General features: G+C 41.7%; 1 protein-coding gene across 5 annotated transcripts in view; it reads left to right on the top strand.

Moving 5' to 3' along the window:
* The window catches only part of adgrl3 (adhesion G protein-coupled receptor L3), a 1193186-nt gene that overhangs the window by 884761 nt on the left and 286769 nt on the right, over positions 1-21656 (top strand). For all 5 annotated transcript variants that reach the window (XM_031903606.1, XM_031903589.1, XM_031903595.1 and 2 more), the window contains one exon: positions 14664-14832. In XM_031903606.1, coding sequence (XP_031759466.1) covers positions 14664-14832 — 169 coding nt within the window. The remainder of the gene's footprint in view (positions 1-14663; positions 14833-21656) is intronic.

Here is a 21656-nt window from a genome sequence, read left to right as displayed (position 1 = left end):
TCAAAGGCTGCTATGTCAATGTGTATTCCCTTTAAGTTTTTGCTCACCTCCTCTATAACCAAAAGCATCAAGTCCATGGAGCACTTATTCAATATCTGGCACCACCTTTTACAAAATTCAATGTTGTTATGGCCAATGGTGGGGATGTTTCGGATCCTAAAGCCTCTTGGAATATGTTGTCTCTTATCGGAAAGATATATGCCATGTAGTTTAAGATCTATTTCACGCTCTTTCAATCTCAAAAGTTGATGATACAAATCGGTATATGTTGTCACTGGGGCGATGTCCTCAGCAGTTTCACCAAATAAAATATCAGCTGCTTCTGCATCCAAAAACTGGAGACTGGTAAGTGGAACATCAACCAAGTCCTGAGCATCAGAAGACACCATCATTGAATTTAGGCAGTTGTGGATAGAATAGGAGCCACATGAAAAAAACTCGGGTGCACTGTTATAATCCAAGTATACAAAAGTTCAAAGGTAACAGGCACTCAGGTCTAGTAAGGTGTAAACTTGCCTGGGTGCAGTATTAGAAGGGATCTTTTACAGCATGTAGAACAAAAATGCCGCACTCACAGGTCTTAGTGGAGAAAAAGAATAATATTTATTTATTCCAACGTCAAACTAACGTTTCGGCTGCTACTGCAGCCTTTCTCAAAGTGAAAAGACACACACAAACAACAACTGATAAACCCATAGTGGCGCCAAACCAGGCTGATGACGTCACTCTGTCGTCAGCTTAAACCCACCCCCATCCGTGTATAACACAAAGAATCAAGACATAGCAAAAAATTCAAATAAAGTAACAGTAATTGTAATAAGCACATGAACACAAGCACCCAAAAGTTATAAATGAAAATCATAAGGAAACGAACAAAGTCAAGAAAAGAGACACGTAGAGCAGAAAATGCCCTATTGCTGAACTGCAACTCCCATATTAAGTCCTGTGGCGGTGTAGTGAGCTGTACAGAATAGAGAATAGAATAGAAAATAAATAAAATAAATTCTATATTCTATTCTGTACAGCTCACTACACCGCCACAGGACTTAATATGGGAGTTGCAGTTCCCAAAATACACAAAAGTCTAACTTCACCACCAGGGAGACCGATTGTTAGTGCTAGGAAGTCACTTTTACAACCCTTGTCTATATACATTGATCATTTCCTCCAACCGGTGGTTAAAGAGACACATACGTACATCAGAGACACTGGTGACCTACTACTGAAACTACACCAATTGTATCCCTTACCTCCTGATACCAAACTTGCTACAATGGATGTTTCATCCTTATATACTGTAATACCTACAAGTGAGGGCATTGCCAATGTCAAAGAATTTTTGGTGCAACATCCGGATAGAAACAGACCTCCCATTGAGTTCCTGATTGAGCTGCTGACCCATTGCCTGACTATAAACTATTTTAAGTTTGAACATTCCTATTATCTACAGACCAGTGGGACCAGTATGGGTTCCAATGTTGCTCCATCTTTTGCCAATCTCTATATGTCATACTACGAACAAACTTACATTCTTCCAACATACGGCAAATTTATTTACAAACTGTTTTATTGACGACCTGTTCCTATTATGGACAGGTTCCACGGACCAATTCTGGTACATGATTAATCAGCTAAACAAACTACCTTCCACCATACGCTTCACAGCACAGATCGATACGAAATCAATTTCCTTTCTAGATTTGACACTGACAGTATCTGATACTACGCTCACTACTACCACATTTCGAAAGGATACCGACAGGAACACGCTTCTTCACCATACCTCGTGCCACCCTCCACATACTCTACAAAGCATACCCTACTCACAGATGCTACGGATGGCAAGGAACAACTCGGATCCATCCACACTCCTACTCCAACTTGATGACATGAAAACTCGCTTCATACAGAGGGGCTATAATCCACAAGTTCTTGACACCTATATACACGAAATTTCAACACTGACCCAGACAGCAGCCCTTAACCCTTGGGAGACACTACAGCCAAAAACAACTGAGGAGAGACTAACTTTCACTACTACTTACACACCTGACAAGAAACCACTCATTGATGCTATTTTTAACCACTGGACGGTCTTGAAAAAGGACTGCACTCTGCCCCCGATTTTCCGACATCCCCCACGCATTGCATACAAAAGAGGGAACAACTTGAGAGATCTACTAGTAAAAACTGACCCCAGACATTGCTATCAAACATCTACAGCAAATACCTGGCTTCCTACAACACGATTGGGCTGTTATAAATGCCCGAACTGCACTACCTGTAACTCTTTGGTCACGGGCCCTTCATTTAACCATCCACAAACAGGCAAATCAATACAGATTACACACAGACTTACGTGCACTTCAAAATTTATCATCTATTTTATTAAATGCCCGTGTGGCCTTTTCTACATTGGAAAAACTGTTACCACCTTCAGAGATAGGATGGCTAACCACAGATCAGCCATCAGATTGGCACTTGCCTCAGGGGAGGCTAACACTCCTGTAGCTTCCCACTTCCTGCAGTACAAGCACACCTTGGCAAGTTTGAGGTGCATGATCATTGATCATATCCCTCCACTAATACGTGGGGGTAATCGTGAGAAACTGCTCCTGCAGAAGGAATTATGATGGATACACAAACTCAATACCATCAGCCCTAATGGACTCAATGAACTTGTATCATACTCTGCGTTTTACCTTCAATGACTTGTGCATTTTCCAAAGACTCTTCAATATATCTTATAATATTGTGACATGAACTTATTGCTTGCAATGGTAGACATAATGAGGTTTGGTAATGTGGCTACAAAATAGTCCTGCTCTATAACACAATTTAGTACAGCCATTTTATACTGGGGTTTAACTCTTATGATATATCACTAATTCTACATTATGGTGACTTCACCTTTTGATAAAGCACATTAGGGGATACTGTCATGTCCTTATTATGCAGTTTGTTACTCCCTAACACTTAAATATAATAATAGCAGATCCAGGTTAATCTATAGTGATTTTGCTACAATTTATCTACTAAGTACTATATGCTGTATCAATCTGCACCAATTAAATTTGTTTCGAATAGGAGTCCAATGTAACAACTAAGGGGCACTCCCGATTCAGTGTACATCTCACAGTTACTTTAATTTTGTGTCTATTTCTAGTAGCTTTTCCTCACTATACACAGGCTTTGGCGATCTGGCCTCTTTCTCCTCTTGCTTTGATATTTAACCCTGTGCTGTAGGCGACAACCGTTAGTATGGTCCTGATACTTAATAAGTGTACAATGAACGGTGTTTATCTTTTTCAATTTTTTATTCTCAATTTTTTATTCTCTTTTTCTTTTTCATTTTTTATTCTTATCTTTATTTCTTATTTTTTATTTTGATTACACTTTATTTGTTTTCTTTTTCTAATGCCTTTCAATAATTTCTTTACAATGATCTCTAGCCCAAAATAAACGGCCATACCAGCACCCTCTACCTGACCAACTACAGAACTGCCAGCAGCAACTGACACACAGAACTGTGGGGTAACTATACAGCGCGCACATAGGGAGGTGTGTAGCCTTACGAGTAAGTGAGGTGCGCATTCTCCCTTATAGCGAGCGCTATCTGCACCCTTGTGTCCCCATAACTTCAATGGGCCCGCTCCTCTTATCTACGGGAGGGACCTTATCGATGTCAGCCGCTTAAGCGGCAAGCGGATTCCAATAGACGGACAAGTCTCCGTTCAGAGAAGGGGTGACTCGCTGGGCTAAGTAAAAAAAAAAAAAAAAAATTTTTCAATATTTATTTTATTTTATTTATTTTCTATTCTATTCTCTATTCTGTACAGCTCATTACACCGCCACAGGACTTAATATGGGAGTTGCAGTTCAGCAATAGGGCATTTTCTGCTCTACGTGTCTCTTTTCTTGACTTTGTTCGTTTCCTTATGATTTTCATTTATAACTTTTGGGTGCTTGTGTTTATGTGCTTATTACAATTACTGTTACTTTATCTGAATTTTTTGCTATGTCTTGATTCTTTGTGTTATACACGGATGGGGGTGGGTTTAAGCTGACGACAGAGTGACGTCATCAGCCTGGTTTGGCGCCACTATGGGTTTATCAGTTGTTGTTTGTGTGTGTCTTTTCACTTTGAGAAAGGCTGCAGTAGCAGCCGAAACGTTAGTTTGACGTTGCAATAAATAAATATTATTTTTTTTCTCCACTAAGACCTGTGAGCGCGGCATTTTTGTTCTACATGCTGTAAAAGATCCCTTCTAATACTGCACCCAGGCAAGTTTACACCTTACTAGACATGAGTGCCTGTTACCTTTGAACTTTTGTATATATATATATATATAGCAATCCAGACTGCCGGCACTCACGAAACTAACAAAGTCAGGTCGCCTGGGTGCAGAAATCAGCAAAACGTACAGAAGAAAAAATTCAGCAGTCGCACTCACAGGTCTTAAATGAAAATAAAAAATTATTTATTGCCAGAAAAGTGAACTAACGTTTCGGCTGTTACACCAGCCTTTGTCAAAGTTGAAGCATACAGATACAAAACAGCCATAAATACCGTGTATGGCGGGAAAATCAAACCAAGACGTGTGCTGACCAATCTCCCCGTTCCAGTCTTTGCATTGTGCTTTGAATGGACTACCTTCTCGATCGTTTCGGCCAGTTCCTATATACTGGGGACATACTAATATCTTGGTACCGTCCCTTGATATACTATTGATGTGTTTATTCCTCTGAGTAACACCCGCCCTTGCACAGCTGTAGTTGACACCCGTCCTCCTGTGCACAGTTGTAGTTCAACCAGCGCTCATGGGCGGGGTGTCTGTCCGTGCACTGGTATCTTTAATTTACTGACTTATCTGCGTCAATATGCGCCCCTGCCACAGTCCATGGCATCCGCCGCTCATTAATAGATTGTAAATTCTGCCGTAAGAAACACAGGTAGCGGACTTCCTCTGGTGAGTATATGTGCTCCCCCAGCTTTTGCCCCAGATGCCACACTTGTGAATTATTAAAGGCATGGCGCTTTACGCCGTGCACCCTGGTGTAGACACTGCCGACTTATACTCCTGTCTCGCTCTATTCGGTACTTACCTTGGATGCATCTGTATTGCACTTTCCTCTTAGCGACGGTTGGTCATATGTTTCTGACACTGGCACTTACCTGGTGACACATCTTACTTGATGCTTTCCTTCTGCTTCTATACTTGTTCTCCGACTGTTTTTGCTTTTTGTTTTTTTATTTTTTATTATGGTGTACTTCTATGTTTTCCCTGTTAACGGCTCCTTTGTTCATTTTTTCATTAATATTCGTTTGAACATATGTATTCGTTCATTTACATACCACCATCCTTATGTCTATGCATTTACAGTTTTATTTCGTTCTCTAATTATGGTGTGCACTTCTCTTACCTGATTACGTCCCTTATTTACCTTTTGTCTATTGGTATTATTTTGCCCACTTCAGTATATGTTGTGGGTGATACGTGAGTGGGGTTATTAGTGTGTGTAGTGTACACGTCATGCAACTTTTTTTTTTTTTCACGTCTTGGTTTGATTTTCCCGCCATACACGGTATTTATGGCTGTTTTGTATCTGTATGCTTCAACTTTGACAAAGGCTGGTGTAACAGCCGAAACGTTAGTTCACTTTTCTGGCAATAAATAATTTTTTATTTTCATTTAAGACCTGTGAGTGCGACTGCTGAATTTTTTCTTTATATATATATATATATATATATATATATATATATATATATATATATATATATATATACAGGGTCGCCATCAGGGGGGCACAGGGGGGACAGTTGGCCCGGGCGTTTAAAGGGGGCCCGGCCGGGCTCTGTTACTGTTATCGCTGGTGTCCGCTGTGATGTCCCGAGTTGATGCAGGGGAGTAGGAGCCGAAGGATGCTGGCGGCGGCGGGGGGAGAGGACTGGAGGATTCTTGGGGGGGCCCTGGGGGAAGGTGGAGGATTCTAGGGGGGGCCCTGGGGGAAGGTGGAGGATGCTGGGTGGGGGGAACGGGAAGAAGCAGTAAGGAAGCAGCAGAGAGCGGGCCATTGTATGGGGACATTGGGGGAGGACCACCAATGTTTTAGGGGGCCCCGGGCTGGCTAGCAATGTTTTAGTGGGTCCCTGCCCTGGCACCAATGCAAAACCTTGGCCACAATGCGTAAACCTTGGCCACAAATGTTTTAGGGGGGCCCTGGCTACCAATGTTTTAGGGGGCCCTCGCTACCAATGCCTGTGTGTCCCTTGTATTGATGGGAGGGGCCATTGGGGCGTGGGAGGGTGGGGCCCAGAAAATTTTGTTGTGAGGGGCCCCGTGATTTCTGATGGCGGCCCTGTATATATATATATATACAAAGAAGAGTGGAGCACACCCTATGGTGGTTCAAATGCCCTGGGTGCTGGCCAAAATGAGGCAATATATGGACAGAGAGCCGCACACACAAGGACTTAGCAAAAAAAGTGAAAAAGTTTATTCAAAAAAGATCCAACGTTTCGAGTACCAACTGTACTCTTCCTCAGGGACAAACCAAAAGACCAAACACACCCACCCCCCTAGAAATACCCCTCCAAGGAAAAGGGCGCCAAAAACTAGTGCAGGTAACCATGGTGACACAAATAAACAAAAAGAAAATACATGTGGGGAACAGATCAGCATTATGTAAGGACATCTGTGTATTGTAACAGAAACACACACCACATGGGAAAAGGAAACAAAAGTAGCAAGCAAAAGCAATCGTCTCTGATTTATTACCGGTTAGATCGGATATTGCTAATCTCGAGAAATTGTCTCTCCATACTTTAACACAGGATAAGACTGTTGATTGGCTTAAGAAACTTGAGGATAATATTACTAAACATAAGAATGACGATTAATTTTAAGGAGAACAAACTAACTACATTCAAGAGGGACTACCAGGATCGACGTGTATATGGGTGTAGCCACCCATATACACGTCGATCCTGGTAGGGTTGACTGACCGTAAACAGTGACCTAAAACTAGACCTAGATTCACACAGAAACCCTCCTCCCTGAGCACTATTGACAGCTCTGGACGCTCTTCTGACTCTGACTTGACCTCCTTTATTGAATCTAGTACCCCCTCTTTTTTAGGGGTAGCAACGAGATCCCAGGGCACAAAAACAGGCATAGACACAGAAGGACAAGGCGGGGTAGGTACCATCCCCAAAGAGAGACCTCCCAGACCCCCTTTTCGCCAAACAACCAGGAGAAAGTGATTTTCAATTTATCTAAACATAATTTGACCAAAGGAGAAATGTCTGTATTGTCGAAAGGCATGTCGTTTGTACCCACTCATCATGCTGACCCATTTGAACTGACTCAGGACGTATTTAAATTTACACGCATCCTAAAGCTTAAGGATCATTTTAAGCATTCTGAGAGTGCACCAGTTGACCTGCTTAAACCTAAGAGCAACTATATTCCTCCCAATACCCCATCATCTATTAGCACTTTCTCACGTTCGCTCACCAAAGACTGTAAAGCACTCTCTAGGATTCCTGACAGAAGGCGGACTTCTTATAGTAATCTTACTGGGGAGGAATGGCAAGCTCTTAAGGCATTAAGATCAGATAATGATCATACGACAGGCGGACAAGGGTGGAGCTATTGTGCTACTTGATAAACAATATTATCGAACTGAGGTCTTGGGGCAGCTAGCGGATACTACCACGTACCGTAGTTTACCTAGGGATCCGACTGTTCTCTATGGACAGAAACTGGGGGCTGTACTTCGCTTAGGGGTTGATAGTGGATGGCTTGATACCTCCACACATGATTTTTTGTACAGCCCCCTACCCTTGGATTCCTTTTATATATACTAAGATTCACAAGTCGGTTGACAAGCCTCCTGGCCGACCTATCATTTCAGCCACTAACTCACTATGCCAGCCGGTGGCCATTTTTCTAGATCACTTTTTACAACCTCTAGTGAGGAATATGGACTCCTTTCTACACACCTGATTTCTCTGTTGCGTAACCTTCCTATCCCTGAGAATTGCTTATTGGTGTCCATGGATGTTTCAAGCCTTTATACCATCATTCCCCATGATGTGGGCATTGACGTTGTACGTGCAGCACTATGTGAGTCTGGCCATACAAAACCCCCTATTGACTTTTTGTGTTCCCTTCTTGACTTTGTGTTGACACATAATTATTTTCTTTTTGAAAATAAGTTTTTTCTACAGACCTCAGGCACCGCCATGGGGTCAAATGTTGCTCCTTTATTTGCCAATCTATTTATGCAACATTATGAACGTTTGAATATTTATCCTAAACTTGGGGGCTCCATTATATTTTACAAACGCTACATCGACGACTGTTTCCTCATTTGGCGTGACTCTGAGACTGACCTTTCTAACTTTGTGGGTTCTTTGAATAATCTGCCTAGTCCTGTTAGATTCACTGCAGAATGGAGCACTGAACACATACATTTCCTAGATTTGGAGATCTATAAAAGTGGGGGCACACTAGGTACTACACTATTTCGCAAACCCAATGACCGCAATACTATACTACATGCCCATTCACACCATCCTAGCTCTACCTCAAGGGGGGTCGTGTATTCTCAGTTCCTCCGGGTCATTAGGAACAACTCGGATCGTGCGAATACTGTTGCCCAGGTGGACCTGATGGCTGAGCGATTTCTTGAACGGGGCTATGATCACAAGGTGATCCTATGAACAAGACTAAAGCTTTACAATTTTCCCAGGATGACCTACTGCAGCCCAAAAGCGTCTCTACGAATAAGCAGCTTCCTTTGATTTTTTCAAACACTTTTTCTGTGGAGAGCAGCAATGTACAACGGGCCCTCCACAACATCATTACATCGGACACTTCACTACCGTTTTTGGGCACCCGGAAACCCATGATGGGATACAGAAGGGCTAGAAACTTGGGTGATATGTTAATGACTAAAGATTTAAAACCTCCACCAACACCTACTACTTGGCTGGGCCTTTTGCACAAACCAGGGTGCTTTAAATGCACTGGCTGTCAGACCTGCAATGGAATGGTCCTGGGAAACTCTTTCAGACACCCCCACACTGGCCAAGCCTTTAAAATTCAACATAGACTAACATGTACTAGTGACTACGTGGTTTATATGGCATGGTGCCCTTGTGGCCTGGCATATGTTGGAAAAGCAGTGACGGCATATTGTGACAGGATGAACAATCATCACTGCGCTATCCGAGCAGCTTTGGCCTCTGGCAAAGCTGATCAACCCATTGCTAAACATTTTTTGTCTGCCAAACATTCTTTACCCCAGTTTAGACATATGCTGATTGACCATGTTCCGGCTCCAAGGAGGAGTGGCAACAGAGACCTGGACTTGCTGAAAGTGGAGTCTCGTTGGATTTACAGACTTGATACCGTGAACCCTCGTGGTCTGAACGAGATGCTCCCATTGTCCATTTTTATATGACTTTTGCTCCTCCAATATTGTGTTGTGCTTATTCCTCTATAGTTACCTTGTTGTGTACATTTATTCAATGTGATCTCTCTATACTGCTTCTTGGTATGCTTTGCATCATGTAATCTGTTAATATTTATCCTATGACTTTCTTGATAGTTGATGTCAATTTTACATTCTCTATGGGGGAGGCACTTACTCGTAACCTCATGCAAGTCTCTGCCTTTGTTGAAGTAACTTGGACCAGCTGCCTTGGCATCTATCAAGTCTTCCACTCTCTGCTCCTTTGTGATATGCTTTTGATTATATAAGTTTTTATCTCTGTCTGTGTATCCGCGAATATGTCTTATTTACCTTATACTTCTGTGTATTCGTTTTTCCCTCACATCATGTTTTCTTTTCCCACACATTTTTCCCTTGCTACCCCCATACATTTTTTGGTATGTAGGCTTTGAATTTTGACACTCCTGTCTGTGAACATACAATAGTGTACAATGCACACATTAACCTAATTTCAATAGAGTCTCATCCCCTTACTCTAATGATATCAACAGTGGCCTCAGTTTTTGTTATTTTCGTTTTCGTGTTATGTACATATTGGTCTTTACAAACGACAGAAACGGCGGCTTTAGTGTTTGACAGCTTCTTTTCTTACTGTTCTCTTTGGTTATCTTTCCTGCTGCCCTTCTCTTTGTTCATTTTTTTCCCTATATCACTATACTGTGCCCACCAAAATGGCATTCTTTCCACCTTCCCTATTTTCTTTTCGGTATGCTGACTGCTTATGTGGGTCAAGATACTAACAGGGATCAAGATTATTTACCCAATTTCTATATATCTTTTATTCTTCTAGATGGCACCTTTTGTACCATATATTGTCATTGGTGGTACCCTATATGATTCCTTTGGTTTTGACTATTATTTTGCATCCTTGTTGATGCATCTTGATCCATGTCTTGTCTTTTCACACTACTGAACAGTACTTTATGTTGTTATCCTATCCTGTAGGATAGGATATCTATCTTTTTATTTTCGCTTTATTCTTTCTATTATTTTTTATGTTTTTTTATGTTCTTTATTTATTTATTTATTTTGTTCTTTTCTGTACTCTTCACTTCTGATCTCAGAGCCACTTTATGTGAAGCGTTCGCTTCCTCATTGTTACTTCCTGGTTTATTAAATTCAGCTGCTCTGTCCGTAGCCGCTCGACTTTTTCCCGTGTGCTGGGATTGCCATAGCAACAGTTAGGCTTACACTGATGACGCTCTCTGACTACCGGCGCATCTGGCACCGGACTCTGTGTGCTCGGTTCCACTACGTTCATACAGGTAGCTCTCTCTACTACTTTCCTGCGGGCCGCTGTTATACTACTTGAGCTTCCCCTGCACTTTGTTCTTTTCCTTTTTTTAACGCTGTATACCAGTTAATGCTGGATGGATTTCAGTACATTTTGTACATTGTTGCCACTGACAGCGATTAGTTCTTGACACATGTCTTACATTGCTTTTGCTTGCTACTTTTGTTTCCTTTTCCCATGTGGTGTGTGTTTACAATACACAGATGTCCTTACATAATGCTGATCTGTTCCCCACACGTCTCTGTTTTTTGTTTATTTGTGTCACCATGGTTACCTGCACTAGTTTTTGGCGCCCTTTTCCTTGGAGGGGTATTTCTAGGGGGGTGGGTGTGTTTGGTCTTTTGGTTTGTCCCTGAGGAAGAGTACAGTTGGTACTCGAAACGTTGGATCTTTTTTGAATAAACTTTTTCACTTTTTTTGCTAAGTCCTTGTGTGTGCGGCTCTCTGTCCATATATATATATATATATATATATATTATATATGTGTATGTATATATGCATGTTTTTTCAAACACACAATAAAGTTCACAATAAAGAGGGAATTTTAAATATGTTGTGGCATTTTGGAAAAAAAAATACATATATATATATATATATATATATATATATACATCTATTTTCAAATACATATGCATAAATAAGTTTAAAGCAGGGGGGAAGCAGCAGGGAGCGGCCCATAGTGTGAGTCATTTGGGGAAGGACCACAAATGTTTTAGGGGGCCCTGGCTAACAATGTCTGTGTGTCCTTTGTATTGATGTGAGGGTTCACAGGGGGAGGGGCCATTGGGAGCGTGGGAGGAGGGGGGCCCAAAAAATATTGTTGTGAGGGGCCCCGTTATTTATGATAGATAGATATGTATAATAGATTTAAACATCTTGCAATACTATCTCACAGAACTTCAGATGGATGTAGCGCCTCTTCACCCTCCAGAGGCCCAACACTCCAGGCCCCCCAGGCTCCAGAGGCCCCACAGGCTCCAGCAGCCCCCGAGGCCCCACAGGCTCAAGAGGCCCCAGAGGCTCCAGCGGCACCCAAGGCCCCAGAGGCTCAAGAGGCCTCCGAGGCTCCAGCGGCTCCATTGTCCCCCGAGGCTCCAGAGGCTCCATCAGCCCGGATACTCCCCAGGCCCTGGGGTTCTCCACTGGAGATGATTCTCCCCAGGCCCTGGAGTTCTCGCCCCAGGCCCCGGACTCTCCCCAGGCCAAACACTGGGCACCAGGTCCTCCTGCAGACGAGGGACCCTCACGACAGACCGAAGATGTGGGGACCCAAACAACACCTGGGTGGACTGACCCCATACTTCGGTCAATGCAGGAGGACCTTGACACCATAAAGGCCCAGTTGGCCCAGCTGCAGCAGGATGTTGCTGAAATCAAGGCCAGCAAGGCCTAAGTTTTTTTTTAAATATTTTACATTTTTTACAAATTTTGTTGTTAAAATAAAAGTTTTTAGTTTTGTACTTTTGAACTGGGTAATGTCTAATTATTTTGCCTACATTGATATGGTATTCTATACTTTCATGTAGTTTCTCCTCCACTCCTACATTTAGCAGTAACAGCATCAATATGTTATATAGTTTAAATGTTTGCAAATATTCTGGCGACAATTTTGTCTTTAGGCCATTTTGCTGAATAGTAAAGCTTGCGTTAATTAGTACGTAGCGTATCAAATGTTGTGTTGCCAGAATAATTGCAATATTATATTTGTCCCTGGTTTAATAAAGTGCCCATAACATATTTGGCATTTATTCTGTGTCAAAAATGTGCCACTAAATTTAAGCCACTTTAGTAAACAGGCCCCTAAGTATTTGGCTAAATATTTCTTAAATGCCCCCCCCCATTTACTGGCCTAATTTGATGTTGTACTACACAGCTTTGAGGACATAAGTTGCACACATAATAATAGGCGTGCCATACATACAAGTAAAGTAAGTAGGAAAAAAGCCAAAAAGGAAGTAAAGACAGTAAGCCAAAAGGAAAAGCCAGTTGAGTAGTAAAGCAGATGAGCAAGTGTTAAATAGAAAGATGAATGTAAGATATTTACCTATATCTGGAGTCCTCTGCCAGCTTTTTTTCAGGACCCGCTTGATGTCCTGAAAACGTTTTTTACAGTGTTGGACATTGCGGAGACACACACCCACGCTGTTAACGCGCTCCGCAATGTCCTTCCAGGCCTGGCTCTTTTGGGCTGTGGGTGTCTTTGGGGCATATTTCCCAATGATTTTATGAAACACTGGCACCAGCCCCTCTATTAGTGCCTCATTTTCAAATTCCAAGAACTTCAGATTCCACAGCCTGCTCTCCTGCCTCTTCCTTTTTGAAGCTGAGGGTCCAGATGAGGGGGGGGGGAGCTCATTGCTCTCACCGGTGGCTTCCTCCGGACAGTACTCCCTGTCTGTGCCCTCAGCGTCGGACACATCAGGGCTCCCCAGGTACACAGGCCTCTCTTCACTGCTGGAGCTGGGTGACACCGTAGTGGGTAGGTACAACCTCTTCTTTCCCACCCTTTTCCCACCCACAGTGGTCTCCATCCTTTTTTTTTTTTTTTTTGGTTTGGATTTAAAAAATGCTAACAATAGCTTTCTATAGCACTTCTGTGCACTCCCTGCGCAAAATGGCGCGAGTTTTAAGCTGCCGCTTGGTATTTGACGCGTGCGGCAAGTCGCAACAATTAGTGTGCACGCAAAAAGTACCGCACTGCGCGTGCGTTAATTAGCGCGCTCTGGGTGTGCATTAATTAGAACACATGCGGTACTTACAGCAGTGGACGTGCGTTAATTAGCATGCATGTGGTAAATACCGTGTGTGCGTTAATTAGCGCGCATGCGAAAAGTAGTGCACACGTTATTTAACGCATGTAGCATTTTTGTGACTAAAATATCGCATGCAGTATCGCACGTAAATTAACGTAAGTATGCTTATAGTGAATCGTGCGTTAAGTTGCGAAAATTTAGACGCAATAAATTTAACGCATTCTATAAATAGCGCACATTTTAACGCACTTTAGTGAATCAACCCTCATGTGTACAGATGCCTTTAGACACAAAAGAATAGTCTGCAAACCTTAGCCTAGAGTTAGCTGTTTATGACTTTTTTGAAAATCACCTAAAAATGTTGCAATGTTGCAGAATTCCTTACATATAATGACATCACCCTAAATATGAATGCCAGAGGCATACTGAACAGTTTGATGCCCTCTTTATTGCATTACTTCATGTTTTATATAGTTAAAAAATAGTGATGGGTGAAATGTTTCGCCAGGCATGGATTCGCGGCTAATTTCCGCGTTTCGCCATTGGCGGATTGTTTCGCGAAACAGATGAAAAAATTTGCCACGCAAAAATTTGCTGTGCATCCAAAAATTGTCGCGGGTGTCAAAACAATAGCCGCGCAACGAAATAATAGCTGCGAGCGACAAAAGAATAGCCGCGGGCGACATTTTTTTGACACGCAACATTTTCGCCGTTTCGCAAAATTTTCGCTGTCGAAGCGAAGCGGGACAGATTCGCTCATCACTAGGTAGAAAATTACAACCTCCCGCGCAAAGTGTTGAAAAATATATATAATGCAAAAGGGTGATACCGTTTTGCTGTGCTTTTTAACAGATTTTTTTTGTACTTTTTAACAGATATTAGTTTGGAGGGCAGACATCCTCTTTAAATGAGGCACTTGGAAAGTACATTTTCTTTTATAACTAACATAGAAAGATTATTTTTTACTGTTCACTTTTACAAAAGTATTATAGACCTACTGTATTTTAGTAAAACTTGGATTACTGTTTGAAAGTTAAATAAATTGTGAACAAATGTCTAATAGTGTTGTGTTTTGTTTTCTTGTTCTTTTGCAGATCTTGGGTTATAGGAGCTATAGCTCTGCTTTGTCTATTAGGACTTACCTGGGCATTTGGACTCATGTATATTAATGAGAGCACAGTCATAATGGCATATCTCTTCACTATTTTTAATTGTCTGCAGGGAATGTTTATTTTCATTTTTCACTGTGTTCTTCAAAAAAAGGTAAAGGCATTTTATTATATTTTAAGACTTTGTTAAGGAATCATCATAAATGCTAGGATTTTTATTTTGTCTGTTTTAATATAGTTGTGTTAATTTCCTATTGTTATTTTTGTATGTTTTCTGCCTATCTATACAATTTCAGTTGTATATCTAGTAACATAGTAACATAGTAAGTTGGGTTGAAAAAAGACATACGTAGTAACATAGTAACATAGTAAGTTGGGTTGAAAAAACACATACGTCCATCACGTTCAACCATAATGCCTATATCTAACCTGCCTAACTACTAGTTGATCCAGAGGAAGGCAAAAAACCCCATCTGAAGCCTCTCTAATTTGCCGCAGAGGGGAAAAAATTCCTTCCTGACTCCAAGATGGCAATCGAACCAGTCCCTGGATCAACTTGTACTAAGAGTTATCTCCCATTACCCTGTATTCCCTCACTTGCTAAGAATCCATCCAGCCCCTTCTTAAAGTTATATAACGTATCAGCCAGCACGACTGATTCGGGGAGGGAATTCCAGAACTTCACAGCTCTCACTGTAAAAAATCCTTTCCGAATATTTAAATGGAACCTCCCTTCTTCTAAATGGAGTGGGTGCCCTCGTGTCCATTGGAAGGACCTACTGGTAAATAAAACATTAGAAAGGTTATTATATGCCCCCCTTATATATTTATACATAGTTATCATGTCACCTCTTAAGCGCCTCTTCTCCAGTGTAAACAGACCCAACTTGGCCAGTCTTTCTTCATAACTGAGACTTTCCATACCCTTTACCAGCTTAGTTGCCCTTCTCTGGAACCTCTCTAACTCAATAATGTCCCGTTTGAGCACTGGAGACCAAAACTGAACAACATATTCTAGATGGGGACTTACCAGTGCTCTGTAAAGGGGAAGAATAACCCCCTCCTCCTGTGAATCTATACCCCTTTTAATACAGCTCAAAACCTTGTTTGCCCTTGCAGCTGCTGCCTGGCATTGCTTGCTACAGCCAAGTTTATTATCTACAAGGACTCCAAGGTCCTTCTCCATTATGGATTTGCCTAGTGCATTTCCATTAAGGGTATACGGGGCTTGCATATTTTTACATCCCAGGTGCATGACCTTACATTTATCCACATTAAATCTCATCTGCCACTTAGCTGCCCAGATTGCCAGTTGGTCAAGATCCTGCTGCAAGGATGTCACATCCTGGATAGAATTGACTGGTCTGCAGAGTTTTGTGTCATCTGCAAACACTGATACATTACTCATAATACCCTCCCCTAAGTCATTTATGAACACATTAAACAAAAGTGGACCCAGTACAGAACCCTGAGGGACCCCACTGAGAACCTTACTCCAAGTAGAGAATGTACCATTAACAACCACCCTCTGTACCCGATCCTGTAGCCAGTTTTCTATCCGTGTGCAAACGACTTCACTAAGACCAATAGACCTTAGTTTAGAAAGCAGTCGTTTGTGGGGAACGGTATCAAATGCTTTAGCAAAATCCAAATAGATTATATCTACTGCATCCCCACTGTCCAGCTTACCTCATCATTAAAAGCAATTAAATTGGTCTGACATGACCTGTCCTTCATAAAGCCATGCTGACTACTGCTCATAATGGCATTCTCCACTACATAATTTTGAATGTGATCCCTTAACAAGCTTTCAAATAACTTGCCCACCACGGATGTCAAACTTACAGGCCTATAATAGCCAGGCTGAGATCTTACTCCCTTTTTAAATATAGGAATGACATTCGCCTTCTTCCAATCCCTAGGTACCATACCTGATGAAAGCGAGTCTGAGAATATCAGAAACAAGGGCCATTGTAATTCTGCCCCTAGCTCTCTCAGTACCCGAGGGTGTATTCCATCTGGCCCAGGTGCCTTGTTTACATTTATCTTGCGTAACCCTTTAAGCACCATAACCTGTGTCAACAACTGTGTAGTTGGAGCTGAGGCAACAGTGCAGCTATTGGGTGGGACTTGGCACTCTGGCTCCTCTACTGTATACACAGAAGAAAAGAACTGGTTAAGCACATCTGCCTTTTCTGTATCCGCTGTAACCATATTGTTACTATAACTCAATGGGGCCACACCCTCAACCTGCATCTTTTTACTATTAATATACTTAAAAAACTTTTTGGGGTTAGTCTTGGCCTCTGTCGCGATGTGCTCCTCATTTTCTATCTTTGCCTTCCGGATTGCTGTTTTACAACACTTGTTATACTGTTTATATTCATTAAATGCAGCTGCTGTCCCCTCTGACTTATATTTCTTAAAAGCTTTCCTTTTTTTCCCTATTAACTTCTTTACCTCAGAGTTAAGCCACATAGGGTGATTCTTAACACTTCTACTTTTTCTTAATAATGGAATAAATTGAGAGCAGTAATGATTTAATATAATTTTAAATGACAACCATTTCTGCTCTGTGTTTTTATCAGAAAACATAATGCCCCAATCTATGCCCTGAAGCGCTGCCCTTAAGGAGCTAAAATTTGCCTTCCTAAAATTCATTGTCTTTGTTGCCCCCGTGTAAATTTGTTTCCTGCACCAAACATCAAATGAAATAACATTATGGTCACTATTACCCAGGGGTTCAACCACTTGCACATTTGCTATACGTTCCGGGTCATTAGAGATCACTAGATCCAATATAGCATGGTTCCTGGTTGGCTCCTTAACAACCTGTGACATAAAGTTGCCATGCAGCAAGTTTATAAACTTGTTCCCATTTACTGTCCTGGCAGTACTATGGCTCTAGTCAATATCAGGGTAATTAAAATTCCCCATTATTATCACTTGCCCCAAACTAGCAGCCTTTTCTATTTGCAACAGGAGCTGAGCCTCCTCCTCCTCACTTACATTAGGGGATCTATAGCATACCCCTACAATTAGTTTGGTAGATTCTTTACTATCTGTGAGAAGCTCAACCCATTAGGATTCAGCTCCCTCTGTTACCCCCATCACTTCCTCTTTAATATTTGCTTTTAATTCTTGCTTAACGAACAGACACACTCCTCCTCCTTTTCTATTGCCCCTGTCCCTCCGAAACAATGTATAACCCCCCAATATTAACTGCCCAGTCATGAGACTCATTCAACCAAGTTTCAGCAACACCAATCACATCATATTTCCGCTCCAACGCCAGTACCTCCAGCTCTCCCATTTTGCCAGTCAGACTCAGATCATAAGCATAAAAGTGCAGCAGGGCCATCAAGAAGGTTACTGTTGGAAGTGACTGTTGGAGTTTGTCATAGGGCCCCTGCATGTAAAATATGCTCAGCTGTGCATCCTTCAGTATTGGGGTCTTTAGAGAATGGTCCTTGCTTTCAGCGGGGCAGTCCCGATATTTATGGCACTGCCTGCTGTCCCGGATTCATTGTTAGATGTCCCGATTCTCAGCTAATACACTGCCATTTAATTAATTGCTGTGCCTGCTCTGCTCTGGAAAAAAAGGCTGCCCCCTTAACTCTTGAATCTCCCCTGCCTGCTACCTCAAGCTCACAGATTTACCTTGATGTTTAATTGTCCTGGAAGGAGCATTTGTGACAGGCAAGGGTCAACTATCGGCATTGGCGGCATTCCTCTCCTTGCTCCTGCTCAAGGGGTCAGGGGATGAGGGTGCGCTCTGTCAGGCAGAAGAGGCTGCTGCCTTTATTTGTGTGCTGGGCAGTTTCACCTTTCCACCCCTAACATATATCTCTCACTCCTGGGAATCTCTGGCAGAGCACAGCATGCAGGAGAAGACAGAGGTATCGCTGATCCGTTCATAAAATATAGCAGACATTTAAAAGGGGCCCTTATAAGTCTGGGAACCTTAGGCTGGCCTTGTTAATATGGCTAGAAATTCTAATGGTACATTAATATTGTTTTGCTTTCAACTGATTAAGAATGGAAGGAAATAACATATATTTTTGTACCACTGGAATTGGCCCTGTTTATAAGTTTGGAAAATGCACAGAACTGTTGGCATATCTGAAGTTGATATGCCCTTTATCAGTTTCATTTAGTAATTTTACTGGCATGTCTGGGGTTAATTTGCCCTTTATCAATTTAATGTAGTCATACTGGCAGTTACTGGCATACTGAAGTTAATATGTCCTTTATTCTTTTTATTTAGTGATTATACTAGCACATCTGGGGCATGTAAAGTGGGTGTGGCATGTGGGGGCGTGGTTACAAAGCAGACATGGGCAAAAAAAATTTGCCGCACTACCCGCGTCACATATTTTTGTCCCGCTTTCTCTTAATGAAATGTTGGGAGGTATGTGATAGTGAGATCAGAAAGTTTACTGATACTTTATAGAGTTTATAGATACTTTATGATCAAAGGGTCCTCTGCATTTTCAGCATGAGCTCCTGATTGGGCCTAGGACAAAGAACAGTTGCTAACAGAATTAAAACATTTTTGGAATCCTCTGGATGTCATGTCTAACAGGCAAGGATGTTTCAAAAATGGCCTAGTGCTGCAGCAGATAAGCAAATGTAGAAACCCAGTTTTTCAAAAGTCAGTTCCTGATCCTAATACAGTGTCCCTGTTTTAATCCAGAACTATCAGAGGCTGTCCTACTCATAGCCATGACAGATTACAACTAATATCCCAGTTTAAAGCCCTGTTGTAGCCTCATCTACCAAAGTCAGCTTCATCTGTGACAGCTCACAACAGAAAAGGTATAGTGGATATCTCCCTAAGGTGACAGGGGGTTATTTCACTCTTGATTGTGTGATTAACTGTACGTGTCCCTGATAAGGTATGGCAGGTACCCTCCAATAGATGTTACTGATTTGCAAGTCCATTGCTACATCAACACACGTATGCCTAAACTTAGAAGAAAAAGTGGGAGGCGGGCGGCATGTTGTGAAGAATTAAATGGCAAATAAAGTAAGGTTAGGCTTTGTCTTCCTATAATATCCAATGCATTAGTCCAGTTATTAAAGAATCAGCTAGATGACTTGTAATTAGAACTGGCAGTAGAACAGGTTATAGTTTTGCAGTTACATAGTTAATTTGGGTTGAAAAAGACCAAAGTTCAACCCCTCCAAATGAACACCAGTGCACATACATAGACATACCTATACAGGCCAAACTACACACTTAATGAAGAACCCGGGCCCAGTTTTTAGTTTTTGACATTGCAACCCATTTAAGATCACAGTCACTTTGGATATTTTCCTTATAATATTTCTACCATGAAACTTATAGCTTTGCACAATTTAGTATCAGCAAGTTTACAAGTTACAAAGCAAAGTTAAAAAGCAAACACTGGTCCAATTAGAAAATGTTCCAACTATCACCACTCTTCATAATATATCTTTCAGGCAGTTTTTTATCTAGTACAAATTTATAATTTGTTCCAGGCCAATATTCCTTAATTTAATCAGTAACCTTCTGTATGGTACATCAAATCTTTTTGCAAATTTTAAGTAGCTCACATCCACTGCCACCCCAGAGTCTAGGTTTCTGCTTACCTCCTTGTAGAAGGTAAGTAGACTAGTGTACAAAAGCTATTATGCATAAAGCCTCGCTAGCACAAACTAGTATAGGGATTTTTATTGTGATTTGCAAGTATCTTATCCCTTAACACCCTTTCCAAAAGCTTTCTTACCACTGGTGTTAAACTTACAGCCTATAGTTTTTAGGCTGAGAACAGGATCCCTTTTTAAATAGTGGCATCACATTAGAAATTTCTAATCTCTTGACTCCATGCCAGACCTCAAGGGGTCCAGAAAAATTAAGTAAAGAGGTTTGGCAATTATAGAGCTAAGCTCTTTTAGTCCCCTGAGATGAATAATATCCAGTCCTGGACTTTTGTTTATCTTTACAGAGTTAGTGTATTTCAAATTTTCTCCGGAGTCACCAGTCCATCAATCTACCAATCCATCAATAATTGTATTTGGAGTCTATTAAAGGGAACCTGTCACCCTTAAAAATAATTTCCAGTCCTTTTCTATTATGTTAGTTGAGCAAAATAAACTTTTCCTATACTATATAAATTATTTATATTTTGTTTTCTTCACAATCCCAGCAAGCAGAGAGGAGCCATTTTGTTGAAACTATTACTAAGGCAATTTTCCAAAATTTTGTGTGTGTTCTAGTATGGGGACCTAACACCACTCTACACAATTATACAGACAGGAATGTGAGAAGTGCAGTGAAGAAGTGCTGAATGGAGAGTGAAAGCACCGTCTCTACTGTGCATGCATCCCCAACATCCTGCATCTTTGTCCGGCTCACAAACCAACTTGCCCCCACCCCCCCATTCGCTCCCCCCCCCACACCTGCCGGCTGCATCTTTGTCCGGCTCACACACCATCTACCCCCCGCTCTGCTCCCCCTAGCACCTGCCAGCTGCGTCCTCTTCTGCGTCACCATAGCAACCAGACGCTAGGGGGAGCGCTCCTGATGTGTGCGCATGTGCTACCTAAAGGTCTGGGGTCTGGTTGTAGTGTCTGTGCAGGAGCATTGCATTATGGGAATCTTCTCTGCCCAGCTCAGTGTTTTTTCTTCCTGTTTGGCTTCTGAACAAGTGAAATATGGGGAGATTTAAGGGCACTATTGAGACAACTGAAGGTATGCCTGCAGCTTGAGATTAACTCTTTACTAGCCTTTCCTTCTTCTTTAAAGGAGACATTTTATATAAAAATCATATTCATTTATAAACACAGAGGAAAGCACCTTCATGCAGGATATCTGCTAAAAATACTTTTATTTCAGATATTCTGCATGAAGGTGCTCTCCTCTGTGTTTATAAATGTATTGGAAGGCTGAGTGGTGTGCCTCTAAGGATTGATGCATCGAGTCTGAGCAGTAAGCTGTGCAGTTAAATACCT

The sequence above is a fragment of the Xenopus tropicalis genome, chromosome 1, assembly GCF_000004195.4.
Source record: "Xenopus tropicalis strain Nigerian chromosome 1, UCB_Xtro_10.0, whole genome shotgun sequence".
Lineage (NCBI taxonomy): Eukaryota > Metazoa > Chordata > Amphibia > Anura > Pipidae > Xenopus > Xenopus tropicalis.
This window is presented reverse-complemented; position numbering and strand designations above follow the sequence as displayed.